Below are 16,762 nucleotides of genomic sequence, written 5' to 3'. Positions count from 1 at the left end.
CTTCCTTTCCCTAAAGATCATTGGTGAACTCAATCATTTTGCAAAAGTTAGTGACAGCAATTAATTAAATGAAATCTGGAATAAATCGAATAGGAATTTCCTCGCTGCCAACCCGAGATTTGAACTTGTGCCTCTGGATCATTGGTCCAGGAATCTGCATTACAAACCTAAACTTAGTTGTGTCAAACCACAAAGATGGCTCAGAAAAGGAATGAAACTGGACAGGCCACCTCATGTTGACCCGGGCATTGGAAACGACAACATCAAACTCAGCCTTGACAACACTCTAGAGTCCTTTTGATGAACAACCTGGAGACTAATGCCAAATTACTAGAGCCATCTTACAGACTAATCAAGAAACAGCTTGACATTATCAGTAATTATGGAATTGTACTGTGCATATTACATCCCAGACAACACAGTCACCATCCTTGGGACCTGTGCTAGATCTGTTCTGCTAGCATGACAAGACAGCAGAGGTAGAGGTACATAGTCAGGAGGGTGTTGCCTTGGAAGTCCTCAGCATTGACTTGCAAAATCTCATGGCTTTAGGTCAAACATCGGCAAGGAAACATCCTGCTGATAGCCATATCTGTCTCTTGACTGACGAAACAGGGCTCTTCCTTGTTGAATTTTACTTGGAGGAAAAACTGAGGGTAGCGAGAACACTGAAAGTACTCTGGGTGGTGACTTCAATGTCCATCACCTAGTGTGTTCTGGCAGCATCATTACTGACTGAGCTGATCGAACCTGAAAGTACATAGCTGCTCGACTAGGCTTGCAACAGCTGGTGAGGGAGACATGAGGGAAAAACATTCTTGACCTCATGCTCACCAATCAAACTGCCAGATGCATTTGTCTGTGACAGTATTGATATGAGAGACTGCTGTGCAGTCATTGTGGTGATGAAATTCTGCCTTCACATTAAGGATATCATATTCCCCATGTGTGGCACTAGCACAATGCAAAATCATAAAGCCATAAAAAACAAAGACAGGAGTAGGCTGTTCAACCCATTGTCTGCGCTGCTATTTCAATACGGTCACAGCTGAATCACTTCCACCTTCCTTCCCTGTTCCTATAACCCTTGAATTGGCACCCCTTTATTCTGCGACCATGCCCCAGTCCTAGACTCTCCCATGAGGGGAAATATTCTCCCAGGATTTGCCCTGTTAAACCCCATAATAATTAAGTCTCAACGAGATTACCGCTCATTCCTCTACTTCCCAATGAGTAGCGTCCCCCTCGTTTAGCCTGCTTTTTGAACAGATCTAGTAACTCAAGACATGAGATGCTGAGAGCCATTGGCTGCAATAGTGAACTTCAGAATGTCTATCTTCAAGGCTCAACATATCTTCACTTGACCATTACTATTAAACGAGGAGGTCAATCCTGGATCACTGAAGAGTGCAGGAGCAACACCAGGCATACCCAAAAGTTAAAAACAAAACAACCTGATAAAGCTGGAACATGTTTGAAACACAAGTAGCCCAATGCAGCAAAAGATAGTAAGCAATTTCACAAATAAGAGATCAAATTTATTAAGCTCTGCAGTCCTATCACATCCAGCTATTAATGCTGGTGAACAATTAAACAACTCAGTGTAGGAGTAATTGTCATGAAAGACATGAGGGATTGGAGAGTTGATGAAGCTGATACCAGGTTCATAAGTCAATAAGTTTCTCACTGGTGGTGGTTTGCACTGACTGGTGCGATAACACTTGGAGGGTGGAAACTGCTGATTCTGCTAAACAACAACAGCTTTAATTTTATATCTAGTATTTAACATAGTAAAGCATCCTAAGGTGTTTTGCTGGAGTGCTATCTAAAAAAAGTTGACATTGAGCCCCACAATAGACATTAGACTGATGGCCAAAAGATGCAACTTTTTTGGAATAAATTAGAGGAGGTGGAAAAATTGGGCAGCTGTAGAGAATAAGTTCCAGAGCTTAGTACTGAGGCAATTGAAATCAGAATCCACCCATAGCGGAGTATTCCTTTTGAAGGATGCCAAAATTTGTGAAGCACAGGTAACTTGAAGGGTTGTAATAAACACAATAACATTTTGCTAGGGAAAGAGAGATTTTTATAAGGCGTTTTTTTTATAAGTTTTGATGATCCGGTCAAATCTGAAGCTGCTATTGGTTTTTCGTATGTGTTCTCCTTCCTGTAGATAGTAAGCCATTTAACCCTGAGGAGGTTAGGGTAATTATGACATCATTGCAACAGCCTGCAGTATTCCTCAATATGGTTTCTGACTGGCCAGCACTGAAGTGGACCGTGGAGCATCTTTCATGTCTCCTGAATGGAAAACCATTTAAGTTCAGGATTGGAGAAAGGAAAATGACTAAAGGTAAGAGTTTGTCAATGCACTGTCCCATTTACTTATGACATACTGAGAAAACAAAGTAAAGTAAATGTATGTATTTAATGTTAGCTCTCTCTAAAGTTTTTGAATGTCCAAACTATTTAATGCATTAATAACATGTTAAAGAAATGCTCCTATTTGCAATGCATTTAAGTCTATAGTGTGGAGTGTCTCTGCCATGTTATATGTGGCTTCATAGTTGCTGTCTCCCCAACTGCTGAGTTCATATCTATCTTGCAACCTTTCTCTTTTCATTGAGACATAACTTTCTTGCATTTCTTTGAAGCCTCAAAATACTGCTACTCTTGTCCACCAGCTTTTCTGCATCCTGCTATGTTGGAATCAAATCTACCTTTCAGGATATCAAGACAATGAAACTGCTTGTCCCCCTCAGTTTTCCTCTGCGTCCAATTGTGACAATACTTAGGATTTTAGAGTCGTGTTTTGTCCTTTATCTTTTAAAGAGAGGTTTTGAGCCGCAGGCTTGTTTCCTCCAATCCAAAAAAGTATTCAGCTTGTGAAGCCTTGGTTTTTTTTTGAAAGTTGGAAAAATAGAAGCAGCATGAATGTGTGGAGTCAGGCTCCCAAAGAACCAGGATTTTAGTTTGTATTCAGTAGTTCTTGGGGCTCTGAAGCTGCCATACATCTCTCTGTACTACAACAAAACATTTGAGTTCTTTCTGTCTCGATGTTCTTTCCTCCTGAACTGGAGAAACACTGCACGTGAGACAATCTATTTAACTGAACTTGCCTTTGCCAACGGTATGTTTATGGGATGTTACAATATTGGAGCGGTTGCTGTTTAGTAGTTGAATAATGTATTATTCTGTTACGTTTTCCAATAGAGTTAAGGTTATCTCAGATTTTCTTTGATAACAAGGTGTAGAGCTGGATGAACACAGCAGGCCAAGCAGCATCAGAGGAGCAGGAAGGCTGACATTTTAGGCCTAGTGGAAATAAGAACTGTCTGTTTTGCTTAAAGTTGAGTAGACTGACCAATCAAATTACATCTAGAATGCAGCACCTTACACATGCCTTTAAATAAGATAAAAGTTAGGGCCTTGGCTATCTCCTTGATGTATTTGCAGGGGTCTTGGTCTGGCCCATGACAAATTGGGCACTTTTGTCGGCATCAAGATCTCTAATTTAAGGTTAGCTTTGGTATCACTAAATTCAAAGACAGTGAGTTTGTTGCATTCATTTGGTTTCGACAAGACTTGTGTAATAATAGCTCTTTCAGTTTTTAAGGGTTTCCTGGGGTGGAGGAAGTCACTTTGGTGTTTTGCATAAAGATATTAAGGCAAACAAGTTGAAGTTGGATTTGCCTATGTCTCCGAGAAAAGGGAAAATAATTGCAGCAAAGGCTTCACATTTCCAATCACCAGAAATGCAATCAAAATCATTGGGAATGTTTAAAATTCAATTGCAAATGAAGCAGCTCCAATTAGAGGCAACAGCAAGGAAAAAAGAAAGAATAGCCCTGGCAGAAGAAAAAGAAAGGCAAGAGAGAGAGAGATAATTGCAGTGAAACAAAGAACAAAAAAAATTAACAACTTGAATATAAAAAGGAAATGAAACAGTTTGAATTACAATTAAAAACAGAAGAAAGGGAGAAAGAGAGTTTTTAAACATTGGAAGATGGAAATTAAGGAGGAAAGTTGACTTAAAATGTGAAGGTGGAAAGAGGGAGTAATGATGGGGACAGTGATGAAGAGCAAGCTCATTGTAGCAAAAAGCCTTGATGTGGAGGTGCTGGTATTGGACTTGGGTTGAAAAAGTCAGAAATTACACGACACCAGGTTATAGTCCAACAGGTTTATTTGAAATTTTTAGCTTTGAACCGACGAAGGGGCTCCACACTGAAAGCCTGTGATTTCAAATAAATCTGTTGGACTGTAACCTGGTGTCATGTGACTTGTGACTTTAGCCAAAAGCCTGGTGTGTATCAGTTTAAACATGTCCAAGTGTTTGATGAGAAGGACATACAAGCCTTTTTCATTTCATTTGAGAAAGTGGCTAAACAAGTGGAATGACTAGGCATTGTTGGTTCAAACAAAATTGGTAGGTAGAGCTAGTGAGGTATTTGCATTCCAATCAGAGGAATATAATGAGGTGAAAAATGTTATCTTAAATGCACATGACCTAATTCCAGAAGCCTACAGACAATGTTTTAGGAATCTAAGGAGAGAACCTGGTCAAACGTATATAGAGTTTGAAAGGATCAAACAAAGTAATTTTGAGAGGTGGATAAGGGCATTGAAAATAAATCAGACTTGGTGGCTCAGTGGTTAGCACTGCTGCCTCAGAGCGCCAGGGACCTGGGTTCGATTCCAGCTTCGGGTGACTGTCTGTGTGGAGTTTGCATGTTCTCCCCGTGTCTGCGTGGGTTTCATTCAGGTACTCTGGTTTCTTCGTACGGTCCAAAATGTGCAGGCTAGTTGCTTGGCTGTGGAAACTTGCTAATAGTGTTCAGGGATGTGTAAATTAGGTAGGTTATAGGGAAATGGGTTTGGGTGAGATTCTCTGAGAGTCAGCGTGAGCTTGTTGGGCCAAAGGACCTGTTGCCACATCGTAGGGATTCTATGATATGATGTTCTTAGGCATACTGTTAATTTGGAGGAGTTCAAAAATTCACCACCGGAAATTCATGTGGAAGAGCAGAGAGTTAAAACTGCAAGATTATCAGCAGAAAGAGCAGATAATTATGACTTGGTTCATAACATCAAACTCAATCGGTGGGGGATAGAAATTGAGGAAAAGTGATATCTTCTAGATGTATGAGAAGAGCAGATCTCATTGAAGATAGTAAAGAAAGGTTTCTTTTTTAACCTGTGGTAAACTATGTAGGGGGAAGAGAAGTAAAGTCCTCAGGTTTTTCACTCTAATAAAGTAGAACACATGAAGTTGTAATGTTGGTGGTTAAGAAAAGCGCTGGGAAAATGGATGTCATAAAACAAGATGAGTCAGTGGGGTTTATTAAAGTCATTAAGGAGATCCCAATGGAAGCTAAAGAGCTGCCAAAGGGTGTACAGCCTAGTTAAGAGTTGGTTAATAAGAAAGCACCAGATCTCTTTCAAGAATTACCTGTATAGATAAGGTTTACAGATATGTACCAGGAGGAATAGGTTTTTTTATTCATTCGTTTGAGGGATGTGCGTGTCCCTGGCTGTTCAGTATTGATAAGGTGATAGTGAGCTGCCTTCTAGAACCGATGCAGTCCGCCTGCTGTAGGTTGACTCCCATATCATTAAGGAGGGAATTCCAGGATTTTGGCCCAGCGACAGTGAAGTAATGGCGATATATTTCTAAGTCAGGATGTTAAGTGACTTGGAGGGGAACATAAAGGTGGCGATGTTTCCATGTATCTGCTGCCCTCCTCCTTCTGGATGGAGGTAGTTGTGGGGTTGGAAGGTGCTGTCTGACAATCCTTGAAGAATTTCTGCAGTGCACCCTGTAGATAGTACACAATGAAGTTAAGTAAAGAAGTTAAAATTTTAAGAGATGTACGAGCAAGTCAATCTTTGGTGAAAGAGTGAAGAGTATTGCTAGAAAAGGTGGTAAAGTGTGGAAATCGTGGTGAAAGGAGTAATGTTCCATTATTATAAGGTGAGTTTGAAGAGTCTGGTCAAGTGGTGGTAGGACTAACAGAGAAATTATTTGTTCTGGAAATACAGTTTATCCTTGGAAATGATATAGTTGGACCACAGGTGGGAGTGATCCCTCCTGTGGTTGAAAAGACAGCAGAACACCAGGCAATTGGGATGTTATAGGAAATATATCCTAGGATTTTTCCTAACTCTGTGGTAACAAGGTCACAAAGTCTCTGGTTGAAACCAGAGAGCAAAAACAAGGAAGTCGTAGTTCACTTATCAGAAACTAGGCTTAATCAAATGGTTGAGAAAAAAACAAAAATGGGTAGAGAACAAAGTGGATATTTTTAATTGAGCGAGGTTAGTTGAATTACAACAAAAAGATGAAAAAATAAGGCAGTTCAACTTTCTTGCTCCTCTGCTGCCTGGGCTGCTGTGTTCTTCTAGCCCCATGCTGTGTTATCTCTGTCTCCAGCATCGGCAGTTCTGACTATGTCTGAAAGAATCCGATTTTGTTAGTATCTTAAAAATGAAGCCTTGATGAGGGAATGGAGACTTTTTCTTATTCAGCCAGATGAAAAGTGGGCGGAAGTTCATTAAGTGATATTACTGATGTGTTAGAATCATAGAATTCCAACAGTGTGAAACGTAAGAACATAAGAGCTCGGAGCAGGAGTAGGCCGTCCGGCCCTTTGAGCCTGCTCTGCTATTCAATAAGATCATGGCTGATCTTTTCATGGACTCAGATCTACTTACCCGTGCTCTCACCATATCCCTTAATTTCTTTATTGTTCAAAAAAAAATCTACCTTAGCTTTAAAAACATTTACTGAAGTAGCGTCAATTACTTCACTGGGCAAGGAATTCCATAGATTAACAACCCTCTGGGTGAAGAAGTTCCTTCTCAATTCAGTCCTCTTGTCCTAGCTTCACTTGCCAATGGAATCATCCTCTCTGCTTTTGTCTTATCTATTCCCTTCATAATTTTATATGTTTCCATAAGATTCCCCCTCAATCTTCTGAATCCCAATAAATATAATCCCAATCTACTCAGTCTCTCCTCATAAGCCAACCCCCTCAACTCCGGAATCAACCTAGTGAACCCCTTCTGCACTCCCTCCAGTGCCAGTACATCCTTACTCAAGTATGGAGACCAAAACTGCACACAGTACTCCAGGTTTGGCCTCACCAGCACCTTGTATAGCTGCAACATAACCTGTCTGCTTTTAAACTCAATCCCTTTAGCAATGAAGGACAAAATTCCATTTGCCTTCCTAATTACTTGTTGTACCTGCAGACCAACCTTCTGTGATTCATGCACAATGACACCCAGGTCCCTCTGCATAGCAGCATGCTGCAACTTTTTACCATTCAAGTAATAACCCCTTTTACGATTACTCCTACCAAAACTTATGACTTCACATTTATTTACATTGTATTCCATCTGCCAGACCTTTGCCCACTCATTCAATATATCTGTGTTCCTCTGCAAAGTTTCACAGTCCTCTGCGTACTTTGCCCTGCCACTCATCCTAGTGTCATCTGCAAACTTTGACACTCTACATGTGGTCCCCAACTCCAAATCATGGAAGCAGGCCATTCGGCCCATTGAGTCCACACTGACTGTCCGAAGAGCATCCCACTCTACCTCTGCATTTCCCACTGTAGACACTGTGGACAGTTTAGCATAGCCAATCTACCTAACCCACACGTCTTTAGACTATGGGTGGAAACCGGAGCACCCAGAGGAAAACCATGCAGACATGGGCAGAATGTGCACACTCCATGCAGACAGTCGCCCGAGGGTGGAATTGAACCTGTGGCCTTGGCGCTGTGAGGCAACCATGCTAACCACTGAGCCACCGTACTGCCCCACCAAAGAAATTGTGACTTGCACGTCAGCCAGCTAGGAATCGAATGTTCAATCTCCTGATCCATAGTCAGGCACGTTATCCATTGCGCCACTGGCCCCACGTATGTTATAGAAAGAAAGTTCCGCGGAGCCCACAAGGCAACAGTAGGAAGTCATTTGGGATTAATGAAAAAGCAAACCAAAATAGGAAATCATTTTTATTGGCCTAGACTGCATAGAGGTGTTTTTGAATTTTGCCAGACATGTCATACGTGTCAGGTAATAAGAAAACCTCAGGCAGTGATAAAACCAGAACCATTAATACTTATTCCAACATTTGAGGAACTTTTTACAAGAGCCTTAATTGGTTGTGTAAGACCCCTCCCAAAAACAAAAGGTGGGAATCAGTATTTGTGGACTATAATGGATGTGTCGATTAAATTTCCAGAGGCCATTCCATTAAGTAGTGTCACTGTTAAAAAGATTGTAGAAGTGTTCTTCAATTTTTTTTACTAAATAGGACTACTTAATTGAAACATATAAAATAATGAGAGGGTTAGATAGGGTGGATAGGGAGACCCTTTTTCCTAGGATGGTGATGGCGAGCATGAGGGGGCATAGCTTTAAATTGAAGGGTGAAAGATAGCGGACAGATGTCAGATGTAGTTTCTTTACTCAGAGAGTAGTAAGGGAATAGAACGCTTTGCCTGCAACGGTTGTAGATTCGCCAACTTTAGGTACGTTTAAGTCGTCATTGGATGAGCATATGGATGTACATGGAATAGTGTAGGTTAGATGGGCTTGAGATCGGTATGACAGGTTGGCACAACATTGAGGGCCGAAGGGCCTGTACTGTGCTGTGATGTTCTATGTTCTTTGTACCCACAGAGATACAATCAGACCAAGGGTCAAAAGTTACATCAGAATTATTCAAGGAAGTACGAGTGGTGTAAGAATAAAACAATTCAAATCCATAGTGTACCATCCAGAATCACAGGGAGGATTAGAACAGCGGCATCAAACTTCAGTGACCATGTTGAGGGCCTGTAGTCAAAACTGTCCAGAGGATTGACATAAAACAATTCCATTTGTATTTTTTTTGCAATTAGGGACGCACCAAAAAAAATTATCAAATTCAGTCTACTTTAATTAGTTTTTGGGCATTAGGTGAGAGGCCCATTGTAATTAATTAAGGAGAAATTGGTCAGTCAGAGTTCAGAGACCACATATTTAGATTGTGCATCAATTTTAGGGAAGGATTACACGAAGTGGGTGAGTTGGCTGGACAGCATTTGAAAACAGCACATGTGATGAAACCGCAGACAGCAAATCAAAAATTGGTAATTTTGCTAGAGGAGATAGTATTTATATTACTACCAGTGGGAGGTGAACCTTTAGAAGCAAGGTTTAATGGGCCTTATCAAATCGAAAGGAAATTGAGTGAGGTGAATTATTTGATAAGAATACCAGATTAAAAAGTGTGTCATGTGAATGTGCTCAAACAGTATTTTGATAGGGAAGGAAAGCAAAAGGAGAATGTGGTACTTGTTATAATTTGGAGTGAAGAACTAAATTGAAATAAACTGAATTTGATATTCCAAAAATTAAATTGGACAATAAGGAAGTTCTCAAAAATTAGAATAAATAATTGAGTTACCTTTCAGAGGAAAATCAAAATGACCTGAAACAGTTGTTATGATCATATGGAGAGATATGTGGGAATAAGTTGGGAAGTGCTAATATGATCATGAGTGATGTAAACGTAGGAAATGCTGTTCCAATTAAGTAACATCCTTATCGACTTAGCCCTCTAAAGTGGGCACAGGTTCAAAAAATGATTGAAAGTTTGCTCAAAGGCAATATAATCAGTGAGTTACAACGAATGGAGTTCATCCATATTGCCAAAACCAGATAGAACCCAACTTTTATGAGTTGATTACTGCAAAGACAAGGCAGTTATGAAATCTGATTCATATGCTATTCCACGGCTGGAAGACTGTATTCAGAATGTGGGACAAGCAACTTATATTTGAAAGCTGGACTTACTCAGAGGATGCTGACAGAGTGAAGGAAATTTTGGCTTTCATGACACTGAATGGATTTTGCCGGTTTAAAGTGATGCCATTAAGTATGAAAAATGCACCAGCTACATTTCGAAGTTTAATTAAGAAAGTCATTTTGTGTGACAATCTGGTGATTTTTTTTATTCACGCGTGGAAGGAACATATTGGAACATCTGTCGGAATTGTTTGGTTGACTTCAGAAGGCAGGTATGCTGATAAACCTGGCTAAGAGGGAGTTTGCAAAAGCCCAAGTCACGTTCCTAGACAATATCAATGGACATGGACAGATGGCCCCACGGGATGTGAGAATAAAACTTATAGGGGAGTTTTCCATTTGTACCAAATTTTAGTAGTGTGGTTTCTCCACTGACTGACTTGTTGAAGAAGTACAGAAAATTTCACTGAACGGAGGAATGTCAGAAGGCATTTGACAGCTTGAAAGCTGTATTACCCAGTGCCCCTGGTGTTAGCTACGTCTAATTATACAAAGCTGTTCAAATGGCACTTGATGCAAATGATGTGGGTCTTGGTGCTGTACTTTTCCAAACAAGAAGGTAGAAAGTCTGATTGGGTATTTTTCCAAACGTTTGAATATTATCAACAGAAATATTCCACAATTGAGAAGGAGCCCTCGAATTTGGTGTTGGTATGCGACGTTTCAATATTTATGTTGCCAGTATTGTGTCTGAAACAATTGTATACACTGATCATAACCCCTTAATATTATTGGAAATATTTAAGGATAAAACTACCAGACTGTTTAGATGGAGTTTGTTGTTACAGCTATTAAATTTGAAAATTATACACGTGGTATAATGAGAGAATGTAATTGCTGATGCCTCATTATGACTGAAGGAAGGTAAAGGTGTTCAGTGGCAGAAGTGGCCTGAAATGGACAGTAATATTGAATGTTTGCTTGCTTAGAGCCAATGTAATTTATATGTATTGTAGTGCACTTATCGTGTAAGACTAAATTGTTTTAAGAATGAGGCAATCTTTGTGTATTGATGGTTTTTTCGAAGAGAGGTTTTGAGCCACAGGTGCCAAGCTGTCTCCTCCAAGCTAATAAACAGTTATGAGCCCTTGGAGTTTTTTAAAAGGCTGGGGCAATAGTAGTTGTTGGGGTTTAGAAACTGCCATACATCTCTACCTGCTACAGCAAAATGCTTGAGGTTTCTCTCTCTTTGCCACAATTTTGTCTTGATGTTCTTGATTCCTGGACTGGAAGACAAAGAACAAAGAAAATTACAGCAAAGTAACAGGCCCTTCGGCCCTCCAAGCCTGCGCCGATCGAGATCCTCTGTCTAAACCTGTCATGTACTTTCTCAGGGTCTGTATCCTGTTGCTCCCTTTTGCGTGGAGCTGGAGGAACACAGCAGGCCAGGCAGCATCAGAGGAGCAAGAAACTCTTCCAGAAAATGGGGGAAGGGAAAGGAAGCTCAGAAATAGATAGAAGAGGGGTGAGGCTGGGGAAGGTAGGTGGGATAGTGATAGGTGAGTGCAGGGAGGCAGTGGCAGGGATTGGTCAGTGAGGTGGGAGGAATGGATAGGTGGAAGAGAAGGCAGACAGGTTGTGTCAAGTCAAGGAGGGAGAGGGAAGGATGAGAGGGAGGGTTGGTCTTAGGGTGAAGCCGGGGTGGGGAGATTTTGAAACTAGTGAAGTTCACATTGAGACCGCTAATGTCTCTAATGCCCCTTAGGGAAGTAAACTGCCATCCTTGCCTGGTCTGGCCGACATGTGACTCCAGACTCTCAGCAATGTAGTTGATATGTAACTGCCCTCCTGGCAATTAGGGATGGGCAATAAATGTTTCCCAGCCAGTGATGCCCTTATCCTATGAATGAATTTAAAAAACTAAATCAGGACCAGGGAAACTATCATTCTTTAGCCCCACTAGTTTCCCTTATACTTCTCTGTGATTGCTATTGTATTTATTTCCACTCTTCCTTTTGTCCCTTTGGTTATTTTGTAATTTTGGAATGTTGTTAGTGTCTTCTACTGTGAAGACTGATGAAAAGCATTTATTCAGCTCCTCCATTTCCTCTTTCCCATTATCATTTACCCTGTCTTGTTCTCTAAGAAACTATGTTCACTCTGGCTTCTTTCTTCCTTTAATTCCATTTAAAGAAGCTCTTGCTATCAGTTTTGATATTACTTGCAAATTTACCCTCAAAATTGAAAATTTATCATCTTTCCTTTTTTGATCATCTTTGTTGGTTTTTAAAATTTTCTCAATACTCTGGTTTACTCTTAACCTTTGCTACAATGCATGTTTTTTTCCTTTAATTTGATGTGATCCTCAGCTTCTCTGGTTAACTGTCATTTGCTTATTCCCTCCCTAGAATCCTCCTTCCTCACTCGGATGTTGCTTTACTGTGAACCCTGAACTATTTTCTTACTATGTCAGAAATTCTACCTAATTATAAGCTATTGTTAAAATTCCTCTTTATTATTGTGTTTCCAGCATATTAATACACTTGAAATGTAACCAGTGTATGTTGTTCATTTATGTGGTTGAAAGTACTGTAATTTCACGTTCATACCTGTCAGGCAGGAAGGAAGCTGTAGAGTGCGGGAGCCGTGGTTTACGAAGGAGGTGGAATCTCTGGTCAAGAGGAAGAAGAAGGCTTACGTTAGGATGAGATGTGAAGGCTCAGTTAGGGCGCTTAAGGGCTACGAGGTAGCCAGGAAAGACCGAAAGAGAGAGCTCAGAAGAGCCAGGAGGAGACATGAGAATTTGTTGGCGGATAGGATTAGGGTAAACCCTAAGGCTTTCTACAGGTATTTAAGGAATAAAAGAATGACAAAAGAAAGATTAGGCCCAATCAAGGATAGTAGTGGTAAGTTGTGTGTGGAGTCAGATGAGATAGGGGAAGCGCTAAATGAATATTTTTCAACAGTATTCACTCTAGAACACGACAATGTTGTCGAGGAGAATACTGAGATACAGGCTACTAGACTAGGTGGGATTGAGGTCCACAAGGAAGAGGTATTAGAAATCCTTCAGAGAGTGAAGATAGATAAGTCCCCTGGGCCGGATGGGATTTATCCTCGGGTCCTTTGGGAAGCCAGGGAAGCGATTGCCGAGCCTTTGGCATTGATCTTTAACTCGTCATTGTCTACAGGAATAGTGCCAGATGACTGGAGGATAGCAAATGTGGTTCCCCTGTTCAAGAAGGGGAGTAGAGACAACCCTGGTAATTATAGACCAGTGAGCCTTACCTCAGTTGCTGGTAAAGTGTTGGAAAAGGTTATAAGGGATAGGATTTATAATCATCTAGAAAAGAATAAATTGATTCGGGATAGTCAGCATGGTTTTGTGAAGGGAAGGTCGTGCCTCACAAACCTTATTGAGTTCTTTGAGAAGGTGACCAAACAGGTAGATGAGAGTAAACCGGTTGATGTGGTGTATATGGATTTCAGCAAGGCTTTCGATAAGGTTCCCCACAGTAGGCGATTGTACAAGATGCGGAGGAAAGGAATTGTGGGAGATATAGCAGTTTGGATCGGAAATTGGCTTGCTGAAAGAAGACAGAGGGTGGTAGTTGATGGGAAATGTTCATCCTGGAGAGCAGTTACTAGTGGTGTACAGCAAGGGTCGGTGTAGGGTCCACTGCTGTTTGTCATTTTTATAAATGACCTGGATGAGGGCGTAGAAGGATGGGTTAGTAAATTTGCATATGACACGAAGGTTGGTGGAGTTGTGGATAGTGACGAAGGCTGCTGTAGGTTGCAGAGAGACATAGACCGGCTGCAGAACTGGGCTGAGAGGTGGCAAATGGAGTTTAATGCAGACAAGTGTGATGTGATGCACTTTGGTAGGAGTAACCAGAAGGCAAAGTACAGGCTAATGGTAAGATTCTTAGCAGTGTAGATGAGCAGAGAGATCTCGGTGTCCATGTACACAGATCCTTGAAAGTTGCCGCCCAGGTTGACAGAGCTGTTAAGAAGGCATACAGTGTTTTAGCTTTTATTAATAGAGTGGTTGAGTTCCGGAACCAAGAGGTTATGGTGAAGCTGTACAAAACTCTGGTGCAGCCGCACTTGGAGTATTGCGTACAGTTCTGGTCACCGCATTATAAGAAGGATGTGGAAGCTTTGGAAAGGATGCAGAGGAGATTTACTAGGATGTTGCCTGGTATGGAGGGAAGGTCTTACGAGGAAAGGCTGAGGGACTTGAGGCTGTTTTCATTAGAGAGAAGAAGGTTGAGAGGTGACTTAATAGAAACATATAAAATAATCAGAGGGTTAGATAGGGTGGATAGGGAGAGCCTTTTTCCTAGGATGGTGACGGCGAGCACAAGGGGGCACAGCTTTAAATTGAGGGGTGAAAGGTATAGGACAGATGTCAGAGGCAGTTTCTTTACTCGGAGGGTAGTAAGGGAATGGAACGCTTTGCCTGCAGCAGTAGTATATTCGCCAATTTGAGGTACATTGAAGTCGTCATTGGATAAGCATATGGACGTACATGGAATAGTGTAGGTTAGATGGGCTTGAGATATGACAGGTCGGCACAACATTGAGGGCTGAAGGGCCTGTCCTGTGCTGTAATGTTCTATGTTCTAAGTTAACCTACAAGCAGTACTGTATAGAAAAGGCTTGTGGATAATAATGTTACCACATCTCTGATGCTATCAGCATGATTGAATTGCTGTGTAAATTCCTTTGGAAGCCTGGATGTCTTTCTACAATCGCATTTCTGCGACTATTTGTGTCTTTTGACCACTTGGAATGTCAGTAAAACCGGTTGAAGTTAGCTGCTTATTTTGTCTCGGCTCAAGAGCTGCAGCAGTAATGCTTGTAATCAGTGGGCTTTTGATTTTGCCTTAGCTTCAGACTGCCATTTTATTGGTTCTGTGAAATTAGTGACCTCAAAATCTGACTTGAGAGTGCAGAATATGGGGAAATTTCATTTAGAGGTATTAAGCCTGCAATGAAACAGCCCCTTGTAAGTACTTTGGTTGGGCACCTGATTTAAGAATGGAATTGAGAATTAGAAATAAATAAATACTATGCAAAATCTTTTTGTGGAAAATGTGATGACTATTTAATCTGTGTTTCTTGGTGTGGATAAATCATTCCATTCATTGTCCCCCATCCCTACCAGTCCCTACAGTTCTGGGGGTGGAGATGGTGTGGAAGAATCTGTTATAAAGATTGTATGAGAATCCACAGTGGAAATTTCCACCTGCCTGACAGCTGCAAACTGGCTTCGGGACCTCATGGGTCTTATCTGCATGAAGCAGATAGATTTCTGTCTGCTGGAGCGGAGAGAAAGATGAAATAAGTATTTTAGAAATGCAGTAGCCATTTAAAAACAAATGTTGTAACTGAGATTATGGTATATTGGAAGAATGTTCTAATGAAGATTTACTGCCATGTGTGTTGCTTCCCCAGTGCCTGATTGAATTGTGCATAAATGTAACCTGGGATCATTCATGCTTCAGATTGGATTAGAAGTATTTGGGAGATGGAGAATTGTGACTAAGCCATTTAGGATTGACTTTTGGGTATATATGCATTTGACTGATGTGCTCTTCTCCATTCTTAGTCAGATGGCAGGAGAGGAAAAGGTGATGATGTTGGGGAAAGGAGTGGTGATGGTAGGTTGTGTATGAGGATGACGGTTGGGCAAATAAGCATGCAGATTATGATGCCCTGTTCCTTGCATGTTATAGTCTCAGTTTCCTTGTGAGCTTTTACTGGATGAAGGCAAGAGAGTACAATGATCTTGTTCTTTGAAGTTTCAGAGCCTATACCATTTCCTCAATACTGTGAATAATAAGTAATATTCTGTCTAGTAGTCACTGATAAAACCCTTCAAAACAGCTGAAATTGTTGATGGATTCTGTTTTTGGATTTCTTAGGGCCATAGTGGGCCATTTCACCCATCATGTTGATTTATGTCATGACTGTCATCTCTTCCTGATAGTTGTAAGTGCACCTTGAGATGTGGGCTGAGGCAGATTGTTAAGGCACACGAGGGGATGTTTAAGAATACTTATAATCAACTAAGAAGAGCTAACTGCTGACGTGGGGTGCCTAAAGTGCAAATGTGCCCAGGACATTCGGATTTTCATGATCTTCAGACCAGTGAAGAAGTGCTTTGTTTTATTTCAAAAGTGCTGGAGAAGCTGTTGGAAACTTAGTCCCAGATTGTGGGATAAAGGTTGATTTTTTTTGGGTGAAGAATAAATATTAACATGCACATCCAGGAAAAATTCATTCCACCCTTTTCAAAGTACTACCACAAAATCTGTTAAGCCCACCTGAGAGGGAAAGTATAATGTCTCATTCAAAAGACAGCACCTTTGACAGTGCAGCACTCCCTCACTACTGGCACACAAAGCATTAACCTAGATTTTGTCCTCGGGTCTTTTGGGTGGGACCTGAATCTACAGATTGTTGACTTGGACAAGAACACTTCGTACTGAGTGACAGCTAACACCATATCTTGTTAATAAATTCAAGTGTTTGTTTTTCATTTCTGTCTCCCTTCATTGCTGGCTGGCAGCATTTATTGCCCGTTCCTAGTTGATGCCCACATGCCACAACTGAATAAAAACAATATTGGACTAGTCTGGCACAATAACAATTCTAACCAAAAATCCTAGATGTGAGAAAGAGTAGAATTAGAAAAGTAACTTTGTCAGATTAGAGGCATCTGTGATAAGATGGCAGTGTGAGACCATGGCAGGATTTAAAAACAATGAGTATTTTAACATTGAAACATCGCCAGATGAGAAGAGTCAATATGGTTCAATGATCTCAGAGGCATTGAGGATGATTTTAGGAAGAGGAGTCCTGTGCAGGTTGTTTTAGGAGAGAAAAGTCCCACATCCTTCACATCTGCTTCTCCTGTTTGCTTTACATATATTTTCTGTGACAG

The 16,762-nt window shown here is 40.9% G+C and overlaps 1 protein-coding gene across 1 annotated transcript in view; it reads left to right on the top strand.

The window, feature by feature from the left end:
- The window catches only part of hspbap1 (hspb associated protein 1), a 114,025-nt gene that overhangs the window by 9,071 nt on the left and 88,192 nt on the right, over positions 1 to 16,762 (top strand). The window contains exon 2 of the mRNA XM_059647529.1: positions 2,174 to 2,353. Within this exon, the coding sequence (XP_059503512.1) occupies positions 2,174 to 2,353 (180 nt within the window). The remainder of the gene's footprint in view (positions 1 to 2,173; positions 2,354 to 16,762) is intronic.

Source organism: Stegostoma tigrinum, chromosome 7 (genome assembly GCF_030684315.1).
Source record: "Stegostoma tigrinum isolate sSteTig4 chromosome 7, sSteTig4.hap1, whole genome shotgun sequence".
In the NCBI taxonomy this organism is placed as follows: domain Eukaryota; kingdom Metazoa; phylum Chordata; class Chondrichthyes; order Orectolobiformes; family Stegostomatidae; genus Stegostoma; species Stegostoma tigrinum.
Note: the sequence above shows the minus strand (reverse complement) of the source record. Positions and strands in the feature narration are given on the sequence as shown.